Source organism: Rhinichthys klamathensis, unplaced genomic scaffold (genome assembly GCF_029890125.1).
Source record: "Rhinichthys klamathensis goyatoka isolate OS25496 unplaced genomic scaffold, OSU_Roscu_1.1 h1tg000191l_1, whole genome shotgun sequence".
NCBI lineage: Eukaryota > Metazoa > Chordata > Actinopteri > Cypriniformes > Leuciscidae > Rhinichthys > Rhinichthys klamathensis.
In genome coordinates this window covers 5,153,783-5,176,699 of record NW_026606717.1, presented here as the reverse complement: position 1 = coordinate 5,176,699, position 22,917 = coordinate 5,153,783, and the positions used below count along the sequence as shown (strand labels likewise).

The 22,917-nt window shown below is 45.6% G+C and overlaps 1 protein-coding gene across 1 annotated transcript in view; it reads right to left on the bottom strand.

The window, feature by feature from the left end:
- Positions 1-4,229: 4,229 nt before the first annotated feature.
- LOC130095434 (multidrug and toxin extrusion protein 1-like) overlaps positions 4,230-22,917 on the bottom strand; it is a 92,029-nt gene continuing 73,341 nt past the window's right edge. Inside the window, exons 5-17 of the mRNA XM_056262171.1 lie at positions 20,425-20,467; positions 20,283-20,327; positions 20,089-20,186; positions 19,559-19,656; positions 19,226-19,339; positions 19,070-19,137; positions 6,377-6,485; positions 6,141-6,216; positions 5,821-5,890; positions 5,261-5,393; positions 4,757-4,851; positions 4,606-4,684; positions 4,230-4,506 (exon numbers count right to left, since the gene is read on the bottom strand). Of these exons, the coding sequence (XP_056118146.1) occupies positions 4,271-4,506; positions 4,606-4,684; positions 4,757-4,851; positions 5,261-5,393; positions 5,821-5,890; positions 6,141-6,216; positions 6,377-6,485; positions 19,070-19,137; positions 19,226-19,339; positions 19,559-19,656; positions 20,089-20,186; positions 20,283-20,327; positions 20,425-20,467 (1,264 nt within the window). The 3' untranslated portion in view covers positions 4,230-4,270. The remainder of the gene's footprint in view (positions 4,507-4,605; positions 4,685-4,756; positions 4,852-5,260; positions 5,394-5,820; positions 5,891-6,140; positions 6,217-6,376; positions 6,486-19,069; positions 19,138-19,225; positions 19,340-19,558; positions 19,657-20,088; positions 20,187-20,282; positions 20,328-20,424; positions 20,468-22,917) is intronic.

Sequence of the window (22,917 nt, the reverse complement as noted above, 5' to 3'; positions counted from 1 at the left end):
GCGCCCTCTAGACTCTTACGCAGTGCATAACATTTTCATAATTTTACTATTCTGAAGCATCTAGCTAAAATCACACAGCTATTGGGCATTAGTGCTATTGGACATAAGTTGCATTACTATTGTATGGTGGGTTCTGAAAGTGACCTGTGGATGAACATTGTTCATTTAAGCATCAATGACGGATCATTAAGATTCTCTCATTTATTTTGTATACTGTAATATTATACGTATATTTAAAATGGTACAGAAATATGTTTGTGATAATTTCAAGATCTTATTTGTCATCATTAATATAACTACCAAAAGTTACAAATAATTTAATAACTATTAATGACTTTTTGCAGGTTGAGGCCTTGTTCTAAATTAGTATGGTGGGCATTGAGTCTAACGGGGCGGGAGTAAGAATTCAAGGTTTTGTGTAGGTGGACAGCTGGAACAGTACAGGGTACACTGGACAAATAAAGTCCATCTGAGGCTTTTGAAACTACACTGTAAAAATAAAAGGTGCCTGGAGGAACCTTTTGGGGTTCTTCACTTTGCCACACCGGCGGAACCGTCTAGATCCTCTAGGCACCCTTTAAAAAGGGGCGGTTCTCTGAGGAACCACACAGGTTTCCTGATGAACTCTTATAAGGCACTGTGTGGGACCGTTTTGGGTGCCTCCAGGAACCAATTTTAATTTATTTATTATTTCATGTTGTTACTATGGTTACCATTAACTTATATTATAATAAACAAACTGAACCAAATACAAAATAAGAATTGTTTATTACATATTTTAGATCCATTTTAATAGATACACTTCCATGCGCTTGGGAAAAGAAGCTAGCAATAGATTCATATCAATGAATAGAATACACAAACAAATAGTATAACCACAGTTCGAATTACGGGGGACCCGTAATACCCGTATTGGGGGGGGGGGGGGTTGGGGGGGGGGGGGGGGGGGGACTAGCCCCCTAGATGAGACTTGGACCCTCCCAAAATGGATGAAAATAATAGTTTGGGGGGTACTGAAAAGAATTGAATAAAATATAATGTAAGCCTATCTAAAATTGAATGTATTTAAATGCAGTATTACCATCACATACCAACAATGCAGGAAATATACGATTTTAAAACATTCTTTCCCGATTGGGCTGTACAATTTCTCTGGTACGTTCAGACTGTGTTATTTGCTATGGTTCTTTGATATCCTACATGTACTCGTCACTGCCCTGAAGTGCGAAAATCAGACTTTTAAATTGTCTCAGTCTTCATCGAGCAAGGATACGTGAGTATTGCGTTTAATTTACCTCAGCTAAATAAGATATGTAATTATTCAAACACAACCTACAACTTTCATTTTCTAATGTGACTAATGTGGCAGTGTCGTGCTATGGAGCCCGGGAAGTCTGTGGGGGAAAAAAAAACAATCCGTGTCGACAGTTTTGGAATCCGTCCGCTCAGTTTATATAAACCGTACTCACGAATTCTCAAACTGTTCCCTCGGTTTAACAAATCGTGCTCACCAGGGGCGGAGCTAGACTCTCAGTACAGTGGGGGCGGAGCTTCATCATGGGCCCTCTGCTACCATTCATTTTAAAATTAAAACTGTAAAAAATAACCTAAAATATCTGATGAATGCATATGAAATAATGTGTCACTTGTTGAGCCAAGTAAGCTTATATGTTAAATAAAACACAAAGACTATCTCCTTCTTTTCAGAGAACAGTCTGTTTTTTTTTTTTCCGTTTTGAATTGTTCTGTAAAAGTACACATTTCAAGCTTTCTATAGATATATTTCTCAGGTGTGTGAGGCAAGTCTTACTCTGTGTTTCGGTTCATTTATGACAAGATGAGCTCCAGTTCACGCGCCGGCGCCTCCGTGTCGTGATTATCTATTGTCTGCTATATTTACTTCTTATTTATTAAATCCAGGCAATTGGTTGATGAAACATTGATTACAATTAAAATACAATTTATACAAAATGCAATTCGCCTTAATGAATGGCTTTGTACTTTATGTTTGATGTCTCTGGGAAAGTTTTAAAGCAGTCTTTCAGTGCCGCTTTCAGAGCGCTCACGTCCGTAACGGGGAACTGCATTGTTTTTCCCTCATAAATCCGAACACGAAAAATAAGACAAAATTAATATTTTATGTTCTGTGGAGAGCCAACCCTCTCCTGAGTCATTCATGAATGAGTCATTCATGAATGAGACAGATGTTTATGGATTGGTCATTGAATCTTTGAGTCAACCGATTCATTCAAAATGCTGAATCATTCAGTAATGAGAAAACACATTGCTGTGAGGTGCGCGATGGTTCTGCTGTGATCTTTGTTTAACTATTTTCGCTGCTGAAACAGAAAAAAGTCAATATTGCATCTAAAATGTAAGTGACTTGACTTGTGTGTGTGTGTGTGTGTGTGTGTGTGTGTGTGTGTGTGTGATTGTGTCTGTTACAGTGACAAGAGTTTAACCCTTGTTAAAGTTTAAGGCCTTGTCTTTTTGGATATATATCTTTTTTTTATTGCAAAATATGCATACAACCCACATATTTTAAATGTATTGTTTGCTTTAAATTAAATTAAGATTGTATGTTTGGTAATTGAACCTGAATAAATTTAAAATGAATGTGCTATATTTCAGATCAATATATTTGTTTTCCTTAAAATTTGAACTAACACTAACTTTATTCTCATCTGAATTATAAATAATTTATTTCTGTATAAAATAAAAACACATTTGATTTTTCTTTTTTAATCAATGTAGAATGTGTAACTGAAAAATAAACAGATTAGGGCTCTGTTCAGGACAAGAAATGAAAACCAATGCAATATGATGTATGTCCAAAAGATGGCACCGACAGACTGTTTTTAAATGAGGTTGGATAAATATTTTTTGATTTTAAACTGTGTGTGTGTGTGTGTGTAAGAGATTTTGGTTGGGTGACAGTTGTAGGTTACAGTTTGACAAGAGTTTATAGTTTGACAAAAGCACAATGTTGTGTTTTATTGTGAGTGTACTCAAATATAAGTAAGCGATGAAAGGGCCAAAGCCGGCGGCACCGCCACCCTTGTGCCTTTAGGTAACTGTTGTGGCAAAAATTCATCTCTAACAAACATCACTGCGTAAGAGACACTCAGAGTCAAATTATATAAAATAGCAACATGACATCATGACTTTGCGTAAACATACACGCCACTTTCAATTCAAGTGGCGTGCTATCTATACGCATTTTGAGCTATCCGCGTGTATGTCCACGCCGAAATCTTTTGCGTGTATGTCTACGCCATTAAATGTCCGAGTGTTTCCGCGTGTATGTGTACGCCGTTAAATGTCCGAGCGAAACGAAGCAAAATCTATATCTACATCTGTGGAGCGATATTTCTTTTCCTAGGATGGTAGGAGAAGACTCATAAATGGTATTAACCCCAGTGACGGGTAGGTTTAGGGACGGGGTTGGGGTAGGTCATATATTTATATATACATAATACAGTAATATAACGTTAAGTCAAAGGCGTTGATAAACACGCTGAAAAGCGATTATGCGTGTTAATAGCACGCCAAAAATGGAAATACGAATTGGCGTGTCATACATACGCCATTTCATGAGATCAGTCTGAAAATAGAAGTATTTATTCTTGCAAGAATAGGAGCAGTCTAATACACAGTTGTTACCCTGTGCAGAAGAGTGACACACCCCCAGACAGACTAAACTAGCTTTTATCTTAGTTTCAAGGCCTTCTTCCCCCAGAGCCTTCCTCCCAGTAGTTTTCCATAGGCGTCCCTAGTTGGCCCACTAAGCTCCCCTGCACCAAATGGCCTTCTGACATCTAGGTCAGAGGTCCTTGTTCGTCTGTTCTCTGGAGTGTCTCCCCCTTCTGCCTCCCCAGGTACATAAACAGAATCTTCTCTCACTACAAGTGAGAGACACACATGTGACATTCTTTGAATCATCTATATTTAACTAAAGATCAATGAATATCATTAAAATTGCCACCACATAACTAAAGGCACCGGGGGTTGCGGTGCCACCGGCTTGGGCCCGTCATCGCTGCTCATCGCTATATTTTTATTCTTGAAATTCAATAAAACTTTCACAATGCCAGTGTGATACAATTAACAAAACTAATATCAGAGAACTCAAAAAGGCTACTATGAATTAAAGAATAAATAGAAAAATAAATAAAACAATCATCTACTTATCAAATATGATTAAATTTGCATAGGCACTGGTGGATCTTTTAAAATTTGCATTGAAGATAAAGCTCTGTATTTATTATGCTCATCTGAGAAATCTAGTGAGCACTTCATTTAAACCAATCCCTCCAGCTAGTATAAGCAGCATGAAGAAAACCGCTAGTCCTCGATGAACAACCAGCTGTTTGGTGGTCAAAACCACCCCAACTGTGTTCTTTGTGCCAGCGTCTGTTACTCTTTCTTCTCCTTTACTGAGTCCTTCCAGGTCTGTGCTTGAATCTGTCTGGCCGCCTTCAGTGTGCTGGGAATCTTCTGGCACTTCTGTACAATAATTGGTCAACATAAGCGAAAGTCCATGATGAAAGAAACGTTTTTTTTTGTTCATCATTAAGGTCATCATATACCACAGACAGAAAGTACCTTCTGTGCAGCCCTTATTTTCCATAGCGTAAGATTCATCTTTGGTCTCAGGGGCTTGAACACCTGCTCTGATCAAGGCCTGAAAATAAGAAGATAAAGACTAAAATAATCATCTGTACAAATAGACTATGGATGAGGAAAAATGGCCCACCTCTTGAGTCGCCTTTTTCCAGTCAAGTTTGTAAATGAGGATGATGAAGAACAAAGACTGCATGAAGAGACACCCAAAAATCCCAATCCACAGACCTAACAACAGAGAGAAAAGACGTGAGGAGATTGATTGACTTGTTCAGTGGGGCACTTGAGTTTTAACTCTCTGGTGCTCCTAACATTTGGGTCACACTTGTACTCCTACATAGGTCGTAAAAAGTGGCTTTGAGTGTTTTTTTCTCAATGAAATGAATGCACTATTTTAGTTGACATAGACTTTTGTTTAATTTACTATTTTATAAGACCACTTAGCCTTTTTGAATCATGTAAATTTTTTTGAGTTCACTTTGCAAGTTCCACAAAAGTTTGTAGCATTCCAATGAAGTAAACTATTTTTTGGTCAAAAGTGGCAGAGTAGCATCAGAGGGTTAATAAAGTGTTTTGGTTATTTCAGCAAAGCTGCTGAGAATGTTTCCATTTCACCACATGTTTGCAAGTCACCTACCAACTATGCCCATGCTGAGAGCAAACATCAGTGACACTCCTATTGGTAATCCCACAAAATAATATCCCACAATGTTACAAAGAGCACCAAGCAGCTGCTTTCCTGCACCTCTGACAATGCCACCTGTAATGCACTTCAGACAGAAAAACAAACCTTAGTTTGACAATTATCAAGAGGACATTGACAGACATTCACAATATCTGAAGTGATCTAAAAGACTGAAAGCACCGCACACTTGTTTATTTTTCTTATCTTTTTCAGTTTATTTAAACTGTTCAAGACTATTGTGTTAAAACGGAATAAAAATTTGTTTTGCTTTTCACCAAAATATTAAAAAACCTTCCCAAAATATAATTAGATTTATGCTTTAAACAAGAGAAAACAATATACCAGTGGGTTAATAGATATGAAGAATGTAGAACATTTTTCTGGAATTAAGTTAATGCAATTTTGCTCCTCAAAGTAATTGTATATTTACAAACGTTCAGATATTTGTATTGGAAAATGATCAATGAAGATTTTTTAAAATGTAGATTTTAGTTAAAAATAAAGACTCTTACCGAAATGGCATCAAATAGATGAAAGAAGCCATACATGATCATGACCTCTGATACTCTGAACACAATTTCCCTGTGTGAGAGAGAGTTCAGTACACAGATCATCAGATATTAATGACTTAAAAGTTTCAACATACATGTTTACATGCACCCAATGTAATAACGATTCATATTTATATAGTTCTTTAATTTTTTATTATTTACTACAGCTGCCATACTGCCCGTTGAAGTTTCTCCCATTCAATAAGTGAATCTTTGTAAATACCCAATCTAAAATGTTGTATTGCTTTTTAGCAAAGTTGATCTACTTTGTAGGTACTTACTCTTCCGTGGTAAATATGTACCCAATAACATCTTTGGTACTTCCAATAATGGTTGCAACCACACAAGAAACAAGTACTAGAAAAAAAAAACACCAGGGAAACCAAATAACATTTAACTTTACAATGATAATAAAACATAGTCATAAGTGAGATTTTTATAATTAATAATGCATGCAAATATTCTTAGAAGCTATTAGGCATCTTATAGCAAAGGTGTTGATGAATAGATCACATACGTCCACAGATTAAAGAAACTTTGGCAGACAGCTTGGCTTGTTCAGTGTTTCCAGCTCCAAGAGCATTTCCCACCCTCACACTGGCTGCCACTGCAAATCCCAGTGGAAACTGAATGACAAAAAGAAAACAATGACTCGTGCTCAAGCTAATTGATCTACTTTGACCAAAGGATTCAAATATAATTTATCTAATAATAATAAACGGCTCTGTGGGGTTAATAAAGGCCTTCTGAAGTGAAGTGGTGTGTTCGTGTAAGAAAATATCCATATTTAAAACTTTAACTTTATGGACTAAAATAACTAGCTTCCGGCAAGTCGACTTGCCCCAAAAGAGTAACACTTTGACGTAACGTCGACGTGGCGACGTAATTGGGATCACTTCAGGGAGCCCTATCATCTTAGAGTGTCTACTCTACAGAACGAGCCAATGAACGTTGGTGTGCGTGAATCGCATCACGCGCCCCGCCCCACAGTGTGTGTATAAACAGGAAGCGGGCGCACGCACACATTGTATTTCGCTTCGGAGCCGAGCTTCCTGTTTGACTGCAGATCTACAAGACTCTAACAACGTTGAAGACTCTGCAGATTCTCTCCCTCAGTGTTGGTGTTGACGGCTCTCAATTGCTGTTTTCACAGCACTGCATTGTGTGTGTGTGTGTGTCGGTTTTGGTGGGCGTTCATACTGAGTGTGTAAACCTCGTTACACCACGGCTATCCCTGGGTGCCTCAGCACTGAAAGAGTTTTTTATTATGTTTTTTTGTTTTCTACTAAAAGAGCAACACACGCGTGACACTGCGTCCTTTTCAGGATGTTATTCCGCCTGTGCGTTTCTGGATGCGGTCGTTCCCTGGCACCAGCAGACGGCCACAATAGTTGCCTCTCGTGTTTGGGCATTCAGCACGCTGAGGCAGCTTTTGTGAATAGCTGATGTTCCCATTGCAGGAATATGACTATGGCAGCGTTGAGATCGAGACTCGCTTACCTTAAGGAAAGTGCAGTCCCCTCACCTATGCCCGATCTAGTGCTTATTCTGGACCTCAGAATAGGCCTACTTCGGTGATTAGCCAGGGTGATCTGAGGGTTACCATGAGGGCTTCCCCGCCGAGGCAATCTCCGCGGGCCCCTCACGCCTCACTAACGCTGCCGCCGACAGAGCCTCGTGCAGGTCTTTCGCATGAACGACCAGTCGTGTCTTTTGGAGCTTCAGTCCTCTGGAGATGAGGATTCGGCTGCGTTCGGGGAGTGTAGTGTTGCCCGAGTCCGATCCAGAATGTCGGGCTTGCGTGGAACCATCCACCACGTCCCGAACCATCCCGGTTGGACGATTGGTTATTCGGCGACGCGGTCTAGAGCTTTGCCCAGCAGTTCTTGGTCGCCCAGAAGTAGACAGAGTCCATCCGGCACATCCTGCCCTGGCGGACCGCTGCTCCTCCCACCCGTCCACCGGCCGCAGACCCTCCGTCCACTCGTCGCCGAGGCCGACCTCCTGCGGCATCCTCCGCTCCCGCTAAGCCTCAGCAGCAGCCTTCACCCTAGGCTTCAGCATGGAGCAAGCCATAGGAAGTCGGCCGCACCCGTCCAGGCCGCTGCCAAACCAGCAGACAAGTGGAGGTGCAAAAGACCCTGAGATGGGCGACCCAGAGGTGTATCAGACTGCTCTTTAGAAGATGGTGAATGCGCCACTCCTTCCCCCGGTGGAGGGCCGGGTGGAGAATCTTTTGCTTCCTTTTGTTTTTGTTCCACTACTGGCCCCCGGGCCAATACAATTTCAATAAAAGAACAGTTTCTGAAACCTCTGGGTCCCAAGAGGGGGAGTTTGGCGGTCGCCAATGCTATGCCTTGTCACCCTCAGGCCCCACTTTCATAGCCAGCTAACAGCAGTGGCTGTGTCCCAGACGCTCTTCCCAGTCCGTCTCGCTGGCTCATCCGTACTATCAGACTCGGCTATGCAATTCAGTTCGCCCGGCGTCCCCCAGCCTTCAGGGGCATTCAGTTCACACATGTTCTGCCGGACAATGCTCAGGGCAGAGATCGCAGTCCTACTCTTTTCTTGGTATGGAGTTGGACTTGATCAACATTACAGCGCGCCTGACAGAGGCCCGTGTCCAGTCAGTGTTGAACTGCGTGAGCTTGCTCAGATGCAGAACAGTGGCAGCACTGAAACTTTTTCAGAGGCTCCTGCAGCATATGGCATCTGCAGCCACGGTACGTCGCTCGGATTGCTTCATATGAGGCCGCTCCAACGCTGGCTCCACGATTGAGTTCCGAGATGGGAGTGGCAGAGTGGCTTGTGGCGGGTCCAAATTACCCCGCACTGTCGCCAAACTCTCAGCCTATGGTCGGACACTTCGTTCCTGCGGGCAGGTGTTACCCTAGAACAAGTATCCAGGCATTCTGTGGTCACCACGGATGCCTCTGCCACTGGCTGGGGGGCCACGTATAATGGGCATGCAGCTTCAGGTCTGTGGACAACTGTTTGAAACACACTGTTACTGGCACACAGCAGGCCATGCAAGTATGCGCTTCCCCCAGTGAGCCTTCTTGCACAGACCTTGTGCAAAGTCAGGGAGGACGAGGAGCAGGTCTTGCTCGTTGCACCATATTGGCCCAACCGGACCTGGTTTCCAGAACTAGTGCTCCTTACGACAGCCCCTCCCTAGCCCATTCCTCTGACAGAGGACCTGCTCTCTCAGAGATGGGGCACCCTATGGCACCCGCGTCCAGACTTCTGGAAACTCCATGTCTGGTCCCTGGATGGGACGCGGAGGTTCTAGGTGACCTACCCCAAGCGGTAGTTGACACCATCATTTTCGCTAGAGCCCCCTCTACGAGGCGTCTCTATGAGTTGAAGTGGAACCTGTTTGTTAAGTAGTGTTTTTCTCACAAGGCGAAACCCCCGAACTTGCTCGATCAGAGCCGTGCTTTCCTTCCTGCAAGATGGATTGGAGCGAACGCTGTCTCCCTCCACCCTTAAAGTGTATGTTGCCGTTATCGCCGCACATCACGATGCAGTTAAAGGTAAGTCACTGGGAAAGCACGACCTGATCGTCAGGTTCCAGAGGGGGGCGATGAGACTAAATCCGCCTAACCCGCTCTCTATACCCTCTTGGGATTTGTCTCTGGTCCTTTCGGCACTTCAGAGACCACCCTTTGAGCCTTTGAAGTCAGCGGAGTTAAAAATTATTTCCTGTAAAACAGTACTCCTGGTTGCATTGGCATCCATCAAGAGGGTAGGGGACCTGCATGCATTTGTGGTCGAAGAATCGTGCTTAGAATTCGGCCCGGCTAACTCTCAAGTGATCCTGAGACCCCGGCCCGGATAAGTGCCCAAGGTTCCCACCACTCCCTTCCGGGACTAGGCCTAGTGCTCCTATGCTTGTGTAACTTGTGCTAGGCTGGGTTCCATATGTGGTGATCCCTGCGGCGATCCAAAATGCGTATTATTCCACGACCAGCTCCCTGCGGTGAGCCCGTGTCTTTCCCTTGGCAGAGTCCCCTCTGCCGTCACTGTCTGGTGTAGCCTCCCCCTTCTCAGGCTGGAGCCACCCCAGTGATATTACATATGTTGCACTGCCCCTACCGGCCAGTCCATATGTGTATTCTCCACATGTTACCTCCCTTCGGGCAGGATGTGGCTTCCGGAGCGTCCCTCTCCCCTGGAAAGGCATGCTTTCCCAGTGTTATCTAAAGAGTTCCACTGTTTGGGGTATATCGGAACAGCAGTTGAACTCCCTCTACGCAGGCCTTCCGCCCCAGCCAGTTGGGGGTCTGAGAGTCTTGCGTAGGGCGCTAGAAGTGGCAGCAACCGTGGCGTTTTCCATAGGGATCCCAATAACGTCGTCACGGTGACGTTACGTCAAACGTGAGCGACTGATAGGGAACGTCTCGGTTACTAATTTAACCCCCGTTCCCTGAAGGAGGAAACGGGAGACGTAACGTCCCGTCGCCACCGTTGCTGACCATCACTGTAATGGCCGTCACGATCTCGACTCTTCAGCGAAAAACAATATGTGTGTGCGCTCTGTAGACACTTGAAGATGATAGGGCTCCCTTAAGTGATCTGTAATGGAAAAATTTGATTTTCATTGATCTTCAGTAGATATTAAAAAGTAATGTGAGTCACATGTTTCTATTGTTTGTATTGTGGTATTTGAACGGGATATATGTGACCAAACACGGAAACTAGGGACACAAGTCGGTTCTGGGGCATTTTGAGGTATTCATAGATTCTAAAAGTGTAGTCTCCAAGCTTTCCAACGATGTGTAACACGTGGAAATCTGATAATATTTGGAGATGTTGTGGCCATTTGAATGTAGGCACTTAAAAAAACTAAAAGGTTAGATAACGGCCTCGAAAGATTGTGCAGTTCTCACCTCTCTCTGCTGCTAGGAGTGACAATAGGGCTCATTAACATCTCATTTAGATAAGCCATACCCCCTGTAATGTCCCCCCCTGTGCTTACAGCTTTTTTTTCTTTCCTGAGCTAGCTAATAACAATAGTTAGGTATGGGAAGGTCTAAACAGACTAAACATGAGATAACTACGCGTTCTTAGAATGAAAACAAAACGACAAACTTTAATGTTTATGGAAACTCACCCCCAGGACCGGCGAATGCACTTCTGCCGCTCTAGGCGAAAAACAATTGTGCTGCCCCTCTATTTGCAACGTATACCAGCAATAACACACAAAGACCAATATGCCATACATATAACGCAAAACCAGCAACAACACACACAAAGACCAATATGCCATACATTTAACGCAAAACCAGCATCAACACAAAAAGACCAATATGCCATATACATATAACGCAAAACGAATCGGTTACCTAACGTAACCTCGGTTCTCTCTAGAAGAGGGAACGAGTATTGCGTAAGCTAGCTTACGCTGCGGGAAAGATTCATCTTTGCTGAGATATTGAAGCCAAAAATTATTTCATAATTTGTATCCATACACAACGCAGTTCCTCTGCGGCAGACCTAGAGCAGGCTAGCTAGCAGCTCATTGGTTCGCTCAGAGAGAACTGCTTAAGCCTATGGGAGAGCGGGGCTGAGCCCGCGCGCTCATTGCGTCATGGCCCGCCAGAATGGGCGTGGCCATGGTGTATATAACAGTCTCTCCCAGGCTTATATGTTGATTTATTTCAGCGTGAAGCGAAACGCTAGTAGCGCAAGCACGGCCGGGAACGCAATACTCGTTCCCTCTTCTAGAGAGAACCGAGGTTACGTTAGGTAACCGATTCGTTCTCTTACGAGAGGCTCTCTCGTATTGCGTAAGCTAGCTTACGCTGCGGGAACACCTGGTCAACGCCGTGCGCGCTATGAATCCACTCATGAATCCCAGGGAGATACCGGGGGATTTTAACGTGGAGTGAATGTATTATGAGGCCGGCAGAGCGGGCACATGAAGTGTATACATAAGCATGTATGAGGCCGGCAGAGCGGGCACATGAAGAGTATAAGCATTTAAAGAGAGCACAAGGGGCGAACCGGTTGTGTGAGGGACTCCCAGTAATGCAGCTTCTTAGGGAGTGGAGTGAATGTATTATGAGGCCGGCAGAGCGGGCACATGAAGTGTATACATAAGCATGTATGAGGCCGGCAGAGCGGGCACATGAAGAGTATAAGCATTTAAAGAGAGCACAAGGGGCGAACCGGTTGTGTGAGGGACTCCCAGTAATGCAGCTTCTTAGGGAGCTGGTCGTTTAGACAGCTAGTAATTTTGCCTGCAAGGCGGGAACTTCCAAGTTGTAAAATCTGACAAAAGTGGACGGGGAGGCCCATCCCTTGGCCACACAAATGTCATGAATGGAAATTCCACAGGACCATGCCCACGATGAGGCCATGCCTCTAGTGGAGTGCGCCCTGATGCCCAGAGGGCAGGGCAGGCATTTAGATGCGTAAGCAGAGGCGATAGCGTCTACTATCCATCTAGACAGTGTCTGTTTAGAGGCGGCCAGACCTTTGGTGCGCCCCCCAAACGACACGAAAAGCTGCTCAGCGCGTCTGAACGCGGCAGCGCGCGTAGTGTACAATCTCAGAGCCCGCACCGGGCAGAGGAGATTGGCGTCGCGCTCACTATCGGATGAAGGCAGAGCCGATAGGGAAATAATCTGAGCCCTGAACGGGGTACCAATCGCCTTCGGGACATAGCCATGTCTAGGTTTGAGAATGACAACAGAATCATTCGGACCAAACTCGAGACACGCGGCGCTGGATGAGAGCGCGTGAAGATCCCCCACGCGTTTTACTGAGGACAGAGCCGTCAGAAAAACGGTTTTGAGCGAGAGGTATTTTAGGTCCACAGACTCGAGCGGTTCGAACGGGGGTGCTTTCATAGCTTCGAGAACTATAGAAAGATCCCAGATAGGAACCGAAGGGGGGCGCGGAGGGTTCATCCTCTTAGCTCCCCTGAGGAAGCGGATGACTAACTCGTCTTTGCCCAGGGACTGAGCGCGTCGGGGTTCAGAGAACGCCGCGACGGCTGCCACGTAAACCTTGAGAGTGGAGGGGGACCTGCCCTTGTCCAGCATCTCTTGAAGGAAAACGAGCAAAGACGGCACCTCGCATGACCGTGGGTCCAGATGTTTGTCGGTGCACCATTTTGAGAACACAGACCATTTAGACGCATAGAGCCTTCTCGTGGAAGGTGCTCTAGCCTGTATGATAGTGTTTCTTACTCCTTCTGGCAAATCAACGAATAGTCGTTGATCACCCATGCATGTAGCGCCCAGCGCCGTGGATGGGGGTGCCAGATCGTGCCGCGAGCCTGAGAGAGGAGATCTGCTCTGACTGGGATGGGCCACGGGGCTGTCTGCGACAGCTGAGTGAGCTCCGGAACCCAATTCTGACTCTCCCAACGCGGGGCTATGAGGAGCACCGAGTGGCGTGTGTCCCTGATCCTCTGAATTACCTGTGGTAGCAGAGCGATCGGAGGGAATGCATAGAGCGGGCGGCGAGGCCATTCCTGGGCTAGCGTATCCTCGCTCCTTGAGAAAAATATTGGGCAGTGAGCGTTCTCTTCTGACGCGAAGAGGTCCACCTCTGCTCTGCCGAATAGCCGCCACAGTATTTGGACCGTTTGTGTGTTCAGTGACCATTCTCCTGAGGAGATGAGGTTCCTGGACAGTATGTCTGGACCGTCGTTCAGATGGCCCGGCACATGCGTCGCTCTGAGCGAGAGCAGGCGGCTCTGAGACCAAACTAAAATGCGGTGTGTCAGTAGGAAGAGATTCCTGGACCTGACACCGCCCTGACGGTTGAGATAGGAGACCACAGCCATGTTGTCCGAACGGATCAGGACGTGGTGTCCCCGAATGAGCGGGAGGAAGCGCGAAAGCGCGTTCTCGACCGCAAGCATTTCCAGACAGTTTATGTGTAAGGGGCTTTCCTGTGTCGACCAATGGCCGAAGGCCGGTGAGCCCTCGCAGACTGCACCCCAACCCGTGTTGGATGCATCTGTCGAGATGACTTTTCGGCGAGAAAAGTTCCCCATCGTGACGCCCTGTCGAAACCATTCTGCTACTGTCCATGGCTGCAGCGCCGTGAGACATGTCTGCGTAACTGATCAGCTGGCGGCCCGTGTTCCACGCGCGGTGGGGTACACGGCTGTTTAACCAAAGCTGAAGCGGACGCATGTGCAGAAGGCCCAGCTGAAGCACAGCGGAGGCTGAGGCCATGTAACCCAGCATCCTCTGAAAAGTTTTCAGAGGTGAGCGGGTGCCCATCTGAAACGAGGCGGCCAGTCACTGTACACTGCGCGCGCGCTGTGTAGACAGGCGAGCCGTCATCGTGACCGAGTTCAAATCTATTCCTAGAAAGGAAATCGATTGACTGGGTTGAAGGGAGCTCTTTGTCCAGTTGACAGAGAGGCCCAGCGTTTTCAGATGGCCGAGGAGAACTGCGCGGTGCGACAGAAGCTCCGTCTGTGATTGGGCCAAAATCAGCCAGTCGTCCAGATAATTCAATATGCGCAGCCCCTGGCTCCGCAGGGGGGCGAGCGCCGTATCCATGCACTTCGTAAATGTGCGGGGCGCCAGAGATAAGCCGAACGGGAGAACGGCGTATTGATAAACATGACCCTCGAAGGCGAAACGTAAGAATGGCCTGTGACAGGGATTTATCTGGATCTGAAAATAGGCGTCTTTCAGGTCTAGAGAGATGAACCAGTCCCCCTGGCGCACATGCGCGAGGAGTTTCCTGGTAGTGAGCATCTTGAACGGTCTCTTCATGAGCACTTTGTTCAAAGACCTGAGATCTAAAATCGGTCTGAGGCCGCCGTCTTTCTTGGGAACCAGAAAATAACGGCCGTAAAACCCCGACTCGGTCATAGATGGTGGGACTCTCTCTATGGCGCCCTTTTGCAACAGCGTCGCAATTTCTGAGCGGAGCGTGCCGGCGGCCAGCGGGCTGACAGTAGATTCGAGCCGCGCGCGCGCACGAGGCGGGCGGTGGCGAATCTGTAGCAGATAGCCGTTCTAATAATGCTTAGTACCCACGGGGAAATGCCTGGAATGGCTTCCCACGCTTTGGAGCATGCGGCTAGTGGCCGAATGGCTATATCGCCCTGATTGCTGCACATAGCGGGCTGGACACAGTGTGTGGGCGCGCTTTGAATGTGTGTGGCAACGGGATTTGCACTCAGAGAGGAGTCTATGGGCCGTGAAACAGAGCGAGCAGAGAGGGGACACGCGCACGAGCTCGTGGGCGTGTTTATGTTCTCTGATATTAGAGCGGGCTGTGCCCGTTTCATGTGATGGGGCTCTGATAGAGACACGGGGTATGTTATGCTTGTGTGTATGGGTGAGCACATGATTGTGGGCACATTTTCTACACAACTGGCAAATTTTCTCTTTTTGAGATTTCTCTGGGTAGCCGTAAAAACGGCTTTTTGTCGCTCGCAAGCGGGCTGGAACACCGGCTTGTTTGTGGCGGTCAACACTACAGCAGTCGGCGAAATAACGGGGACTGGCAGAGGGCGAAGCTTTGACGGCGGTCCGGCCGCAGCGGGAGAGCACCGTCGTTTTCTTGACTTTGCTAGGCAGACTTCTGATGATCAGGCTTCAGCGTGATCTTAGGTCGCGGGCCTCGTGGGGGCGGCGGTCTGCGGCGGCTGTCAGAGCGAGAGCGAGGGCGGCCGTCCTGTCTGCGCTGGGCTGTTTGAGTCTGCGGAGGGGGGCGCTGTGGTGGAGCTCTGGCAGGAGGCTCGCGAGAGCGGCCCGCGGAAGAGCTAGCGCGGCGGGGCAGAAACAAATTCATCGCCTGAGTAGCTTTCTGGACCTCAGAAAAGCGATCGACGATTCCCGTGACAGCAGATCCAAAAAGGCCCGTCGGGGAGAGGGGTGCGTTAAGAAACGCGGCGCGCTCAGAATCTCCCATGTCGGCGAGCGTGAGCCATAAGTGTCTCTCGGCAACACAAAGGCTGGCCATGCATCTCCCCAGAGCTTGTGCGGCGGCTTTAGTGGCGCGAAGGGCGAGGTCCGTAGCACTTCTCAGATCCGTGACAGCGGGGGAGGGGTTTCTACCGCCTTCGGCCCACTCACGGAGAATATCGCTCTGTAATACTTGGAGGACAGACATCGAATGTAGCGCTGCGGCGGCCTGACCGGCGGCGGCGTAGGCGCGAGCATGAAAGCTCGAGGTCGCTCTGCAAGCTTTCGAAGGAAGCGTGGGGGAAGAGCGCCATCTAGCAGAGGGCGGGCAGAGGTGTGCGGCGACCAAGTCCTCGACGGGCGGCATGGCTGAGTAGCCTTTCTCGGCGGCTCCGTCCACCGAGCGCAGCGAGGCGGATATATCAGAGCGGTTTCTAGCCGAGAGCGGGGCATTCCAGGACTTCGTCAGCTCTGCGTGAAGTTCAGGCAGGAATGGAGCGGCCCGGTTGCACGCGGGGGTCGAGCGCCGATGAAAAAAGCTGCCGTCCATCCGGTTCGGGGCCTGCTCGGGTGGAGGAGACCACTCGAGACCGAGGCGTTCGACGGCCTGTGAGAGGAGGCGCATTAGTTCCTCCTCTATCCCGGCGCGGATCCCCGCCGATTCTCTCGTGGATCCGAGAGATGACCATTCTTCACTGTCTGATGCGAGCAGTGAACAGGAGTCCTTCTCCTCCGCGGCGTCATCGGAAGCGACAGAGCGGCCACTCGGCGGCAACTGTATGTCCGGCAGGGGCGGGGAGGGAGAGCGGGAAGCGGGAGGCGGCGGCGGCGGCCCGCATTGTTCCGCTGGGGGCTCCGGCGGCCTCTGGGAGCGGCGTTTTTTCTTACGCGGCGAAGAGGAAGGCGGCGCGGGAGCGGATTTTGCTGCCAGAAGTCGTGCCCGCAGGGACGACAACGGCAGGCTCTCACAGAAGCCGCATCCTCCATCCGCGAGGGCGAGTTCTGCGTGCTCGAGTCCCAGGCAGAGAGCGCAGATGACATGGCGGTCTCCGTCCTCGAGACGAGCGCGGCAAGAGCCGCAGGAAAAACGAGACATCTTTAAAAAGACGCTCGGCTCTTTTAGATATAATAGAGAAGGATACAGTCGTCGGATGGCGCTAGCTTGCAGGGCGGCTGAAGGTGGCGAAGACGGCCGGCTTCTTCAGGGTCCGGGAGCTCGCTAGAGTGATGCCTTCTCGACGGCGACGGCTTTTCTCACGACAGCAGAAGCGTGCAGCTTGCTGAAGATGAAATGAATCAACATATAAGCCTGGGAGAGACTGTTATATACACCATGGCCACGCCCATTCTGGCGGGCCATGACGCAATGAGCGCGCGGGCGCCTCTCATTGGAAGCGGGTTCAGCCCCGCTCTCCCATAGGCTTAAGCAGTTCTCTCTGAGCGAACCAATGAGCTGCTAGCTAGCCTGCTCTAGGTCTGCCGCAGAGAAACTGCGTTGTGTATGGATACAAATTATGAAATAATTTTTGGCTTCAATATCTCAGCAAAGATGAATCTTTCCCGCAGCGTAAGCTAGCTTACGCAATACGAGAGAACCTCTCGTAAGAGAACCAGCAACAACACACAAAGACCAATATAGGCCTACATATAACATACATATAATAGGCCTACATATAACGCAAATAGTGTGCAACGCGCGTGTGCCCAAAATGTCAACAATATTAAAGTTTATGCAGGAGGTAAATGCCTGCTGGCATTTTTCTTTAAGCAGTCATGACAGGAATTTTCCAAATAATCATATTTCACCTCCTCAAATTACTGTTGCAAATCTCTTTACACCACTTTCTTATGTGCGTAACTTATACACACACACAAATGAAAAGTCCGCAAGCACATTATATCATCAGCAGGTTCAGCATCTTAAATAACGACTAAAGAGCAAATGAAGCTTAACTTACGTTACAGAAACGCGCACGGCAGGCCTTCATCGCAGCAAAGGTCTTAACTGCATCCTCTATTTCGATTCTCTGTGCCAGTTCATGTTCTATGGAGATTGTTGCCAGTCCATTAAGTATGTTCCCTGTTCACAAAACGTTCCCCATTCAAAGCAATCGGGACATATTATGCCACCACTGTCAGCGAGCCGAGCCGCCGTATGCAAGCACAGAGGGCGCGCGCGCCGCGCCCATACCTCCGGTTCAGTTTCCCGAGCCCACAAAGTGCGGCGACAACATTTTCAGCTCGTCTGCGACAATCTTTGCGGCGTCCATCTTCATTGAATTTTGATATCATATAGAGCCGACCAGAGCACAGCATAAGTAGCCACGCTGTTGGGGGGCGGGGGCAAAAGCGCCGGCGGCTATTCAGTATGGAAATACACACAGACAATTACACGCCCCTACTGCATGCTAGAATCTCCGAAAAAAAAGCCGATTTCAACCTCAAAATGTACGCTTTTAAATATACCAATACTGTTATCTCAAACATGGAGAGGTTAGGATCTCAACTAACAGATTCTGCAAAAAAGCTGAAATCACCAATTTTGAAAAAAAAAACGCTTCTTTCTCAATTTGCTCGCAAGTTGTGCTGCCGACTTGTGTCCCTGGTTTCTGTGACGGGTCACATATATGTATGTTCGTGTATCTGTGAATGTGCAGGAGTGAGACACCTTGGGAACAGCTGGAAAGGGACCTTTGGTCCTAGAGGTCAGGATACATCTAAATTCGATGGTCCGCTAGTGATGAATAGAAGCATGCAACAGTGTATCCCTTATTTGGCAATGTGCACAGTAAAAAAAACCCTGCTTCATAGGACCTTGAGACGAGTATAAAGGTGGCCCAGCTCTTCCTGTTTTTTTGTCGGAGTCACTCTACAGAGTAATGTCTGTGCAGTGACTGGGCCTTCTTGCAAGAATAAATACCTTTTAAAAGACAATTTGAAATAGAATTTTTTGCCACAACAGATCCCAATTACGTCGTCACATCGACGATACGTCTCCCATTCCCTCCTTCAGGGAACGAGGGTTACATTAGTAACCGAGACGTTTTCACCACCCATGCAGAGACTAACAAAAGACTATTTGCTAATGGAAAATGAGACCAAGTACTGAACGTGGAATAACAGAAATGTAACATTAGTTACACAGTTCTGTCAACAGGTTCCAATTTCAGTTTATCTTTTGTATAAATGTAATGCTAATATCTTGACCTGTTGACCAGCAAACAGCTGGTGCTGCTGGGTCTGAGAAGATCTTGAAACCAGAACATGTGTACAGTTTTGTTTTTGTTACAAGTTAGACCGAATTACCTTTGTAAACCTACCAAATATGCAATAGTGGCCAGCTCACACACAACAGACTGGGCTCCCAGTTCGGCCTCACTGATGAGCCCTACAATGATAAAATACAATACATGAAGATCTTAAATTTATGCCACAAGGCAAATTGAATTACATAAAAACACAGGAAGTTTGCAAACCTGCCAGGAATCCACCAATCTCATATGTCCACCACTCCACACAAAGCATGACCATGCTGGGAAAAGCCAAGCGAATGAAGGCGCCCCATTCCTGCAGACAGTCACTAGACCAGCCTAATGTGAGACAGAGATGGAGATCAGCAGAAAGATATGACAGTTTCAACATTGAGTATCTATGGCAGTATGTTATAAAATTAACTTTAAATTTAAACATTCCTTGAATGTTTTAATGTTTTAATGTAATTTTGTTATTGCGCAGTCTTTGTGTCTCAGAATATAAACAGTACACTCTCTTGAAAACCAAGGGTTCTGTTGACATGGATAGACACTCACCATCCCAGGTGGCTTCATGCAGGCCCTTCCAGCGGATGTAGACATAGAGAAACACAGCCAATGAATACTGGGAAATGGTGTTTGCAGCAGCAGATCCACTGTTAGTAAGAAAGAAGGACTCCATGGAGTCATTTGGACCTTTAATTATTTTTAAGCATTGGGTTCTTTTTTTTAAATTACAACAAACTAAAGGTGTGTCCCAATTTGCATGCGTATGCACTTTATGCCATTTTATAGTATAAATAGTGCAAGTAGTGTTTTCAGACTGATCCGGATGATGCACTTAATTAACTGGGGGAAAAAATCTATTTTAGAATGTTGGACACGTTATGCACTCAATTATCACAGCTTTCCTTACATTGTGTCTATCAGACTCCAAAGCTGGATGACAAAAATCGCATTATAAACTTCATACACTAGATGGTAGAGTACATTGTGCATAGTATAAGTGCAAAGCGTATAGTATGTCATTTGGGACCCAACATAAGATCCCATGAAATGTGATAGACAGAATCTAGACAGGTTCTTACGGCACACCAAGATCTAGCAGATGAAGGAAGATGTAGTTTATTAAAGCGTTGAGGATGTTCCCTGCTACTCCTGTGATGACCTGAGGCCAAATAATACCCTAAACAAATATACAATCAAAAACAGACCCTTGTATATGCTATATGAACAATAAGCTCAGGCAAAATAATAATGGAGACACATTGCTTGGGTTTACCTGATTTTGAAGATACCGTCCCTGCAGCTGATACATAAAGGCAGCCTGAAAAAATATATATTTTTAAAGTTATTACATAGAATAGTTATTTTTACTGTATAGTTACATACAGTAAACACATTTAATGTTTAATGTCACTCACAGGCAGAGCAGGCATGAATATTTTTACATAGAGTTGTGACAGACTGTTGAGAGAGAGACAAATCATTTTTACACTCCTTTAATAACACTTTTTCTTTTAGAAGTCCAACTCTTTTTTTTATTATAACCCATTTACACATTTTTACTCCAAATTAAAAACCTTTTAGAAATAAAAAAAGAAAAGAAAAGAAAAAATTACAAAAGAAAAATAAATGTTCCTCTTCATCAACTCTACACAAAATGTTTCCAATTCCCCAAATTTCATTAAAAAACATGAAATTATTTGTTATTGTATTATAAACAAAGTCTGCTCTAATTTTTGCTGTTATTAGGGCTTTAAAATTCAAATCAGGGTCCACTGAACATTCACCTTTTAATTTCCGCTTTCTTGTCAAACATATTGCCAACTTTGCTTCAGCCACTATACAATTTATCAAATAAATATTATTCCTCTTTGCAGCAATATATTTCAGACCAAATATAAAAATCATTGTGATAAACACTTCTAATTTTTTGAACCAATCTTCCAAGGTCTGAAAAAATCTTCTTAATCCAAAGCAGTGCAAAAAAACCATGATCTATTGACTCCTCAGCACCACTGGAGATCTGCAGTCCTTTCTCTATGGGAGGTTTATATAGGTTCAATTTAATTTGGCTTATTTAAGTTGCTCTGATCAGTGGATCTCTAAAAAAATATTTGAACAATGCTGAAAAAAAGACCATTTAGTCAAATATTGGTAGAATTATCTATAAGGCGATTTAGCAATTTGCTTGATCATGAGGAGGTTTAGATGTGGCGAGTCTGCAAAGAAAAAAGGGTCGAATAAACTAAAACATTTAAACACACTGAGGAGGTGTGACAACCGGTGATTAAAGCGGTTTAAAGTGACGGGTCTGTGCTTTAAGGTAGTGCTGTATAGACAACATGACATCATGACTTTGCGTAAACATACACGCCACTTTCAATTCAAGTGGCGTGTTATCTATACGCATTTTGAGCTATCCGCGTGTATGTCCACGCCGAAATCTTTTGCGTGTATGTCTACGCCATTAAATGTCCGAGTGATTCCGCGTGTATGCGTACGCCGTTAAATGTCCGAGCGAAACGAAGCAAAATCTGTATCTACATCTGTGGAGCGATATTTCTTTTCCTAGGATGGTAGGAGAAGACTCATAAATGGTATTAACCCCAGTGACGGGTAGGTTTAGGGACGAGGTTGGGGTAGGTCATATATTTATATACATAATACAGTAATATAACGTTAAGTCAAAGGCGTTGATAAACACGCTGAAAAGCGATTATGCGTGTTGATAGCACGCCAAAAATGGAAATACGAATTGGCGTGTCATACATACGCCATTTCATGAGATCAGAAGAATCCTAAAACGTTTAAACACGCTGAGGATTTAACCCTTAGAAGAATGGTATCAATGGAATTATAGGAGCTAGAATCGCATGCATTCTGATTTTGACAGTGAAGCTGTTCAATATTTGAGGAAGAATCTGATCTGAGATAAATTGAAAAAAATAATAATAAACTGATCTGAGATAAAATGAATTTTAGAAAAACAACAAAAAAAGACAACAGAAAATATAAGGGTTAACTTTGTTTTTTAACTTTTCTTTTTCTTTTCCTCGAGTTCTTAGAGTGTTTAGAGAAGGGAGAGTGAAGCAGCCCATTCCTTCGGAATCTATACCCTCCTCTACACACACACACACACACACAGCCTGTTGCTTCTCCAATACAAATAGAGAGTGGCAAAAAGTAATAGAATGGCAAAACAATGTCTTCGGTATTTGAAGAGAAACAGAAGCAAGCTAAGCTTTAAAAGCTGCAGTCCGCAGTTTTTCCTCTTTGTCGCCATCTCTGTTCGAAATCTGCAATTGCATTTATTCACGGAATTATCAACTTTACGTGAGTTGTACCTAGGCACGGCACAGCGCGGATGAATCCAATGTTTGAGGAGAATGTGCGGCTGTCAGTCAACGCGTGGATACTGTCATTCAGAATCACAGATTATTCATTTTGGAAGTATGACCAACATAATAATTTTCACCGGAAAATGTCATCTGAACAAGTAAGTAACATACACTTTTGTTCTGGTTCTGACATTGCAGTAAATCGCGCTGATTAACCCTTTCACGCGTACGATCACACCGGTGTGATCAGTCTTGGCTGGTCCCTGGAGCGTACGATCACATCGGTGTGATTAGAACGGTCAGTGCATCACGTGATCAACTGCTAAATTCAAACGTGCTTTCGCGCGTTGGCTGGCGCTGAGCCAGAGACGGACGCACTCAGTGCTGTCATATATCACAACTATTGAGTATTTTAAACCACATAATGTTTATTTTAGGTTTCAGACATTTAAATACACATAAGTACTAGCAAAACAGTGATTTTGAATTAGTAAAATAGACACTGATGTCTATGGAAACGGCTACAATAATCATTTCCATTATAATAAGACAAAACGTTTTATTCATATCAGA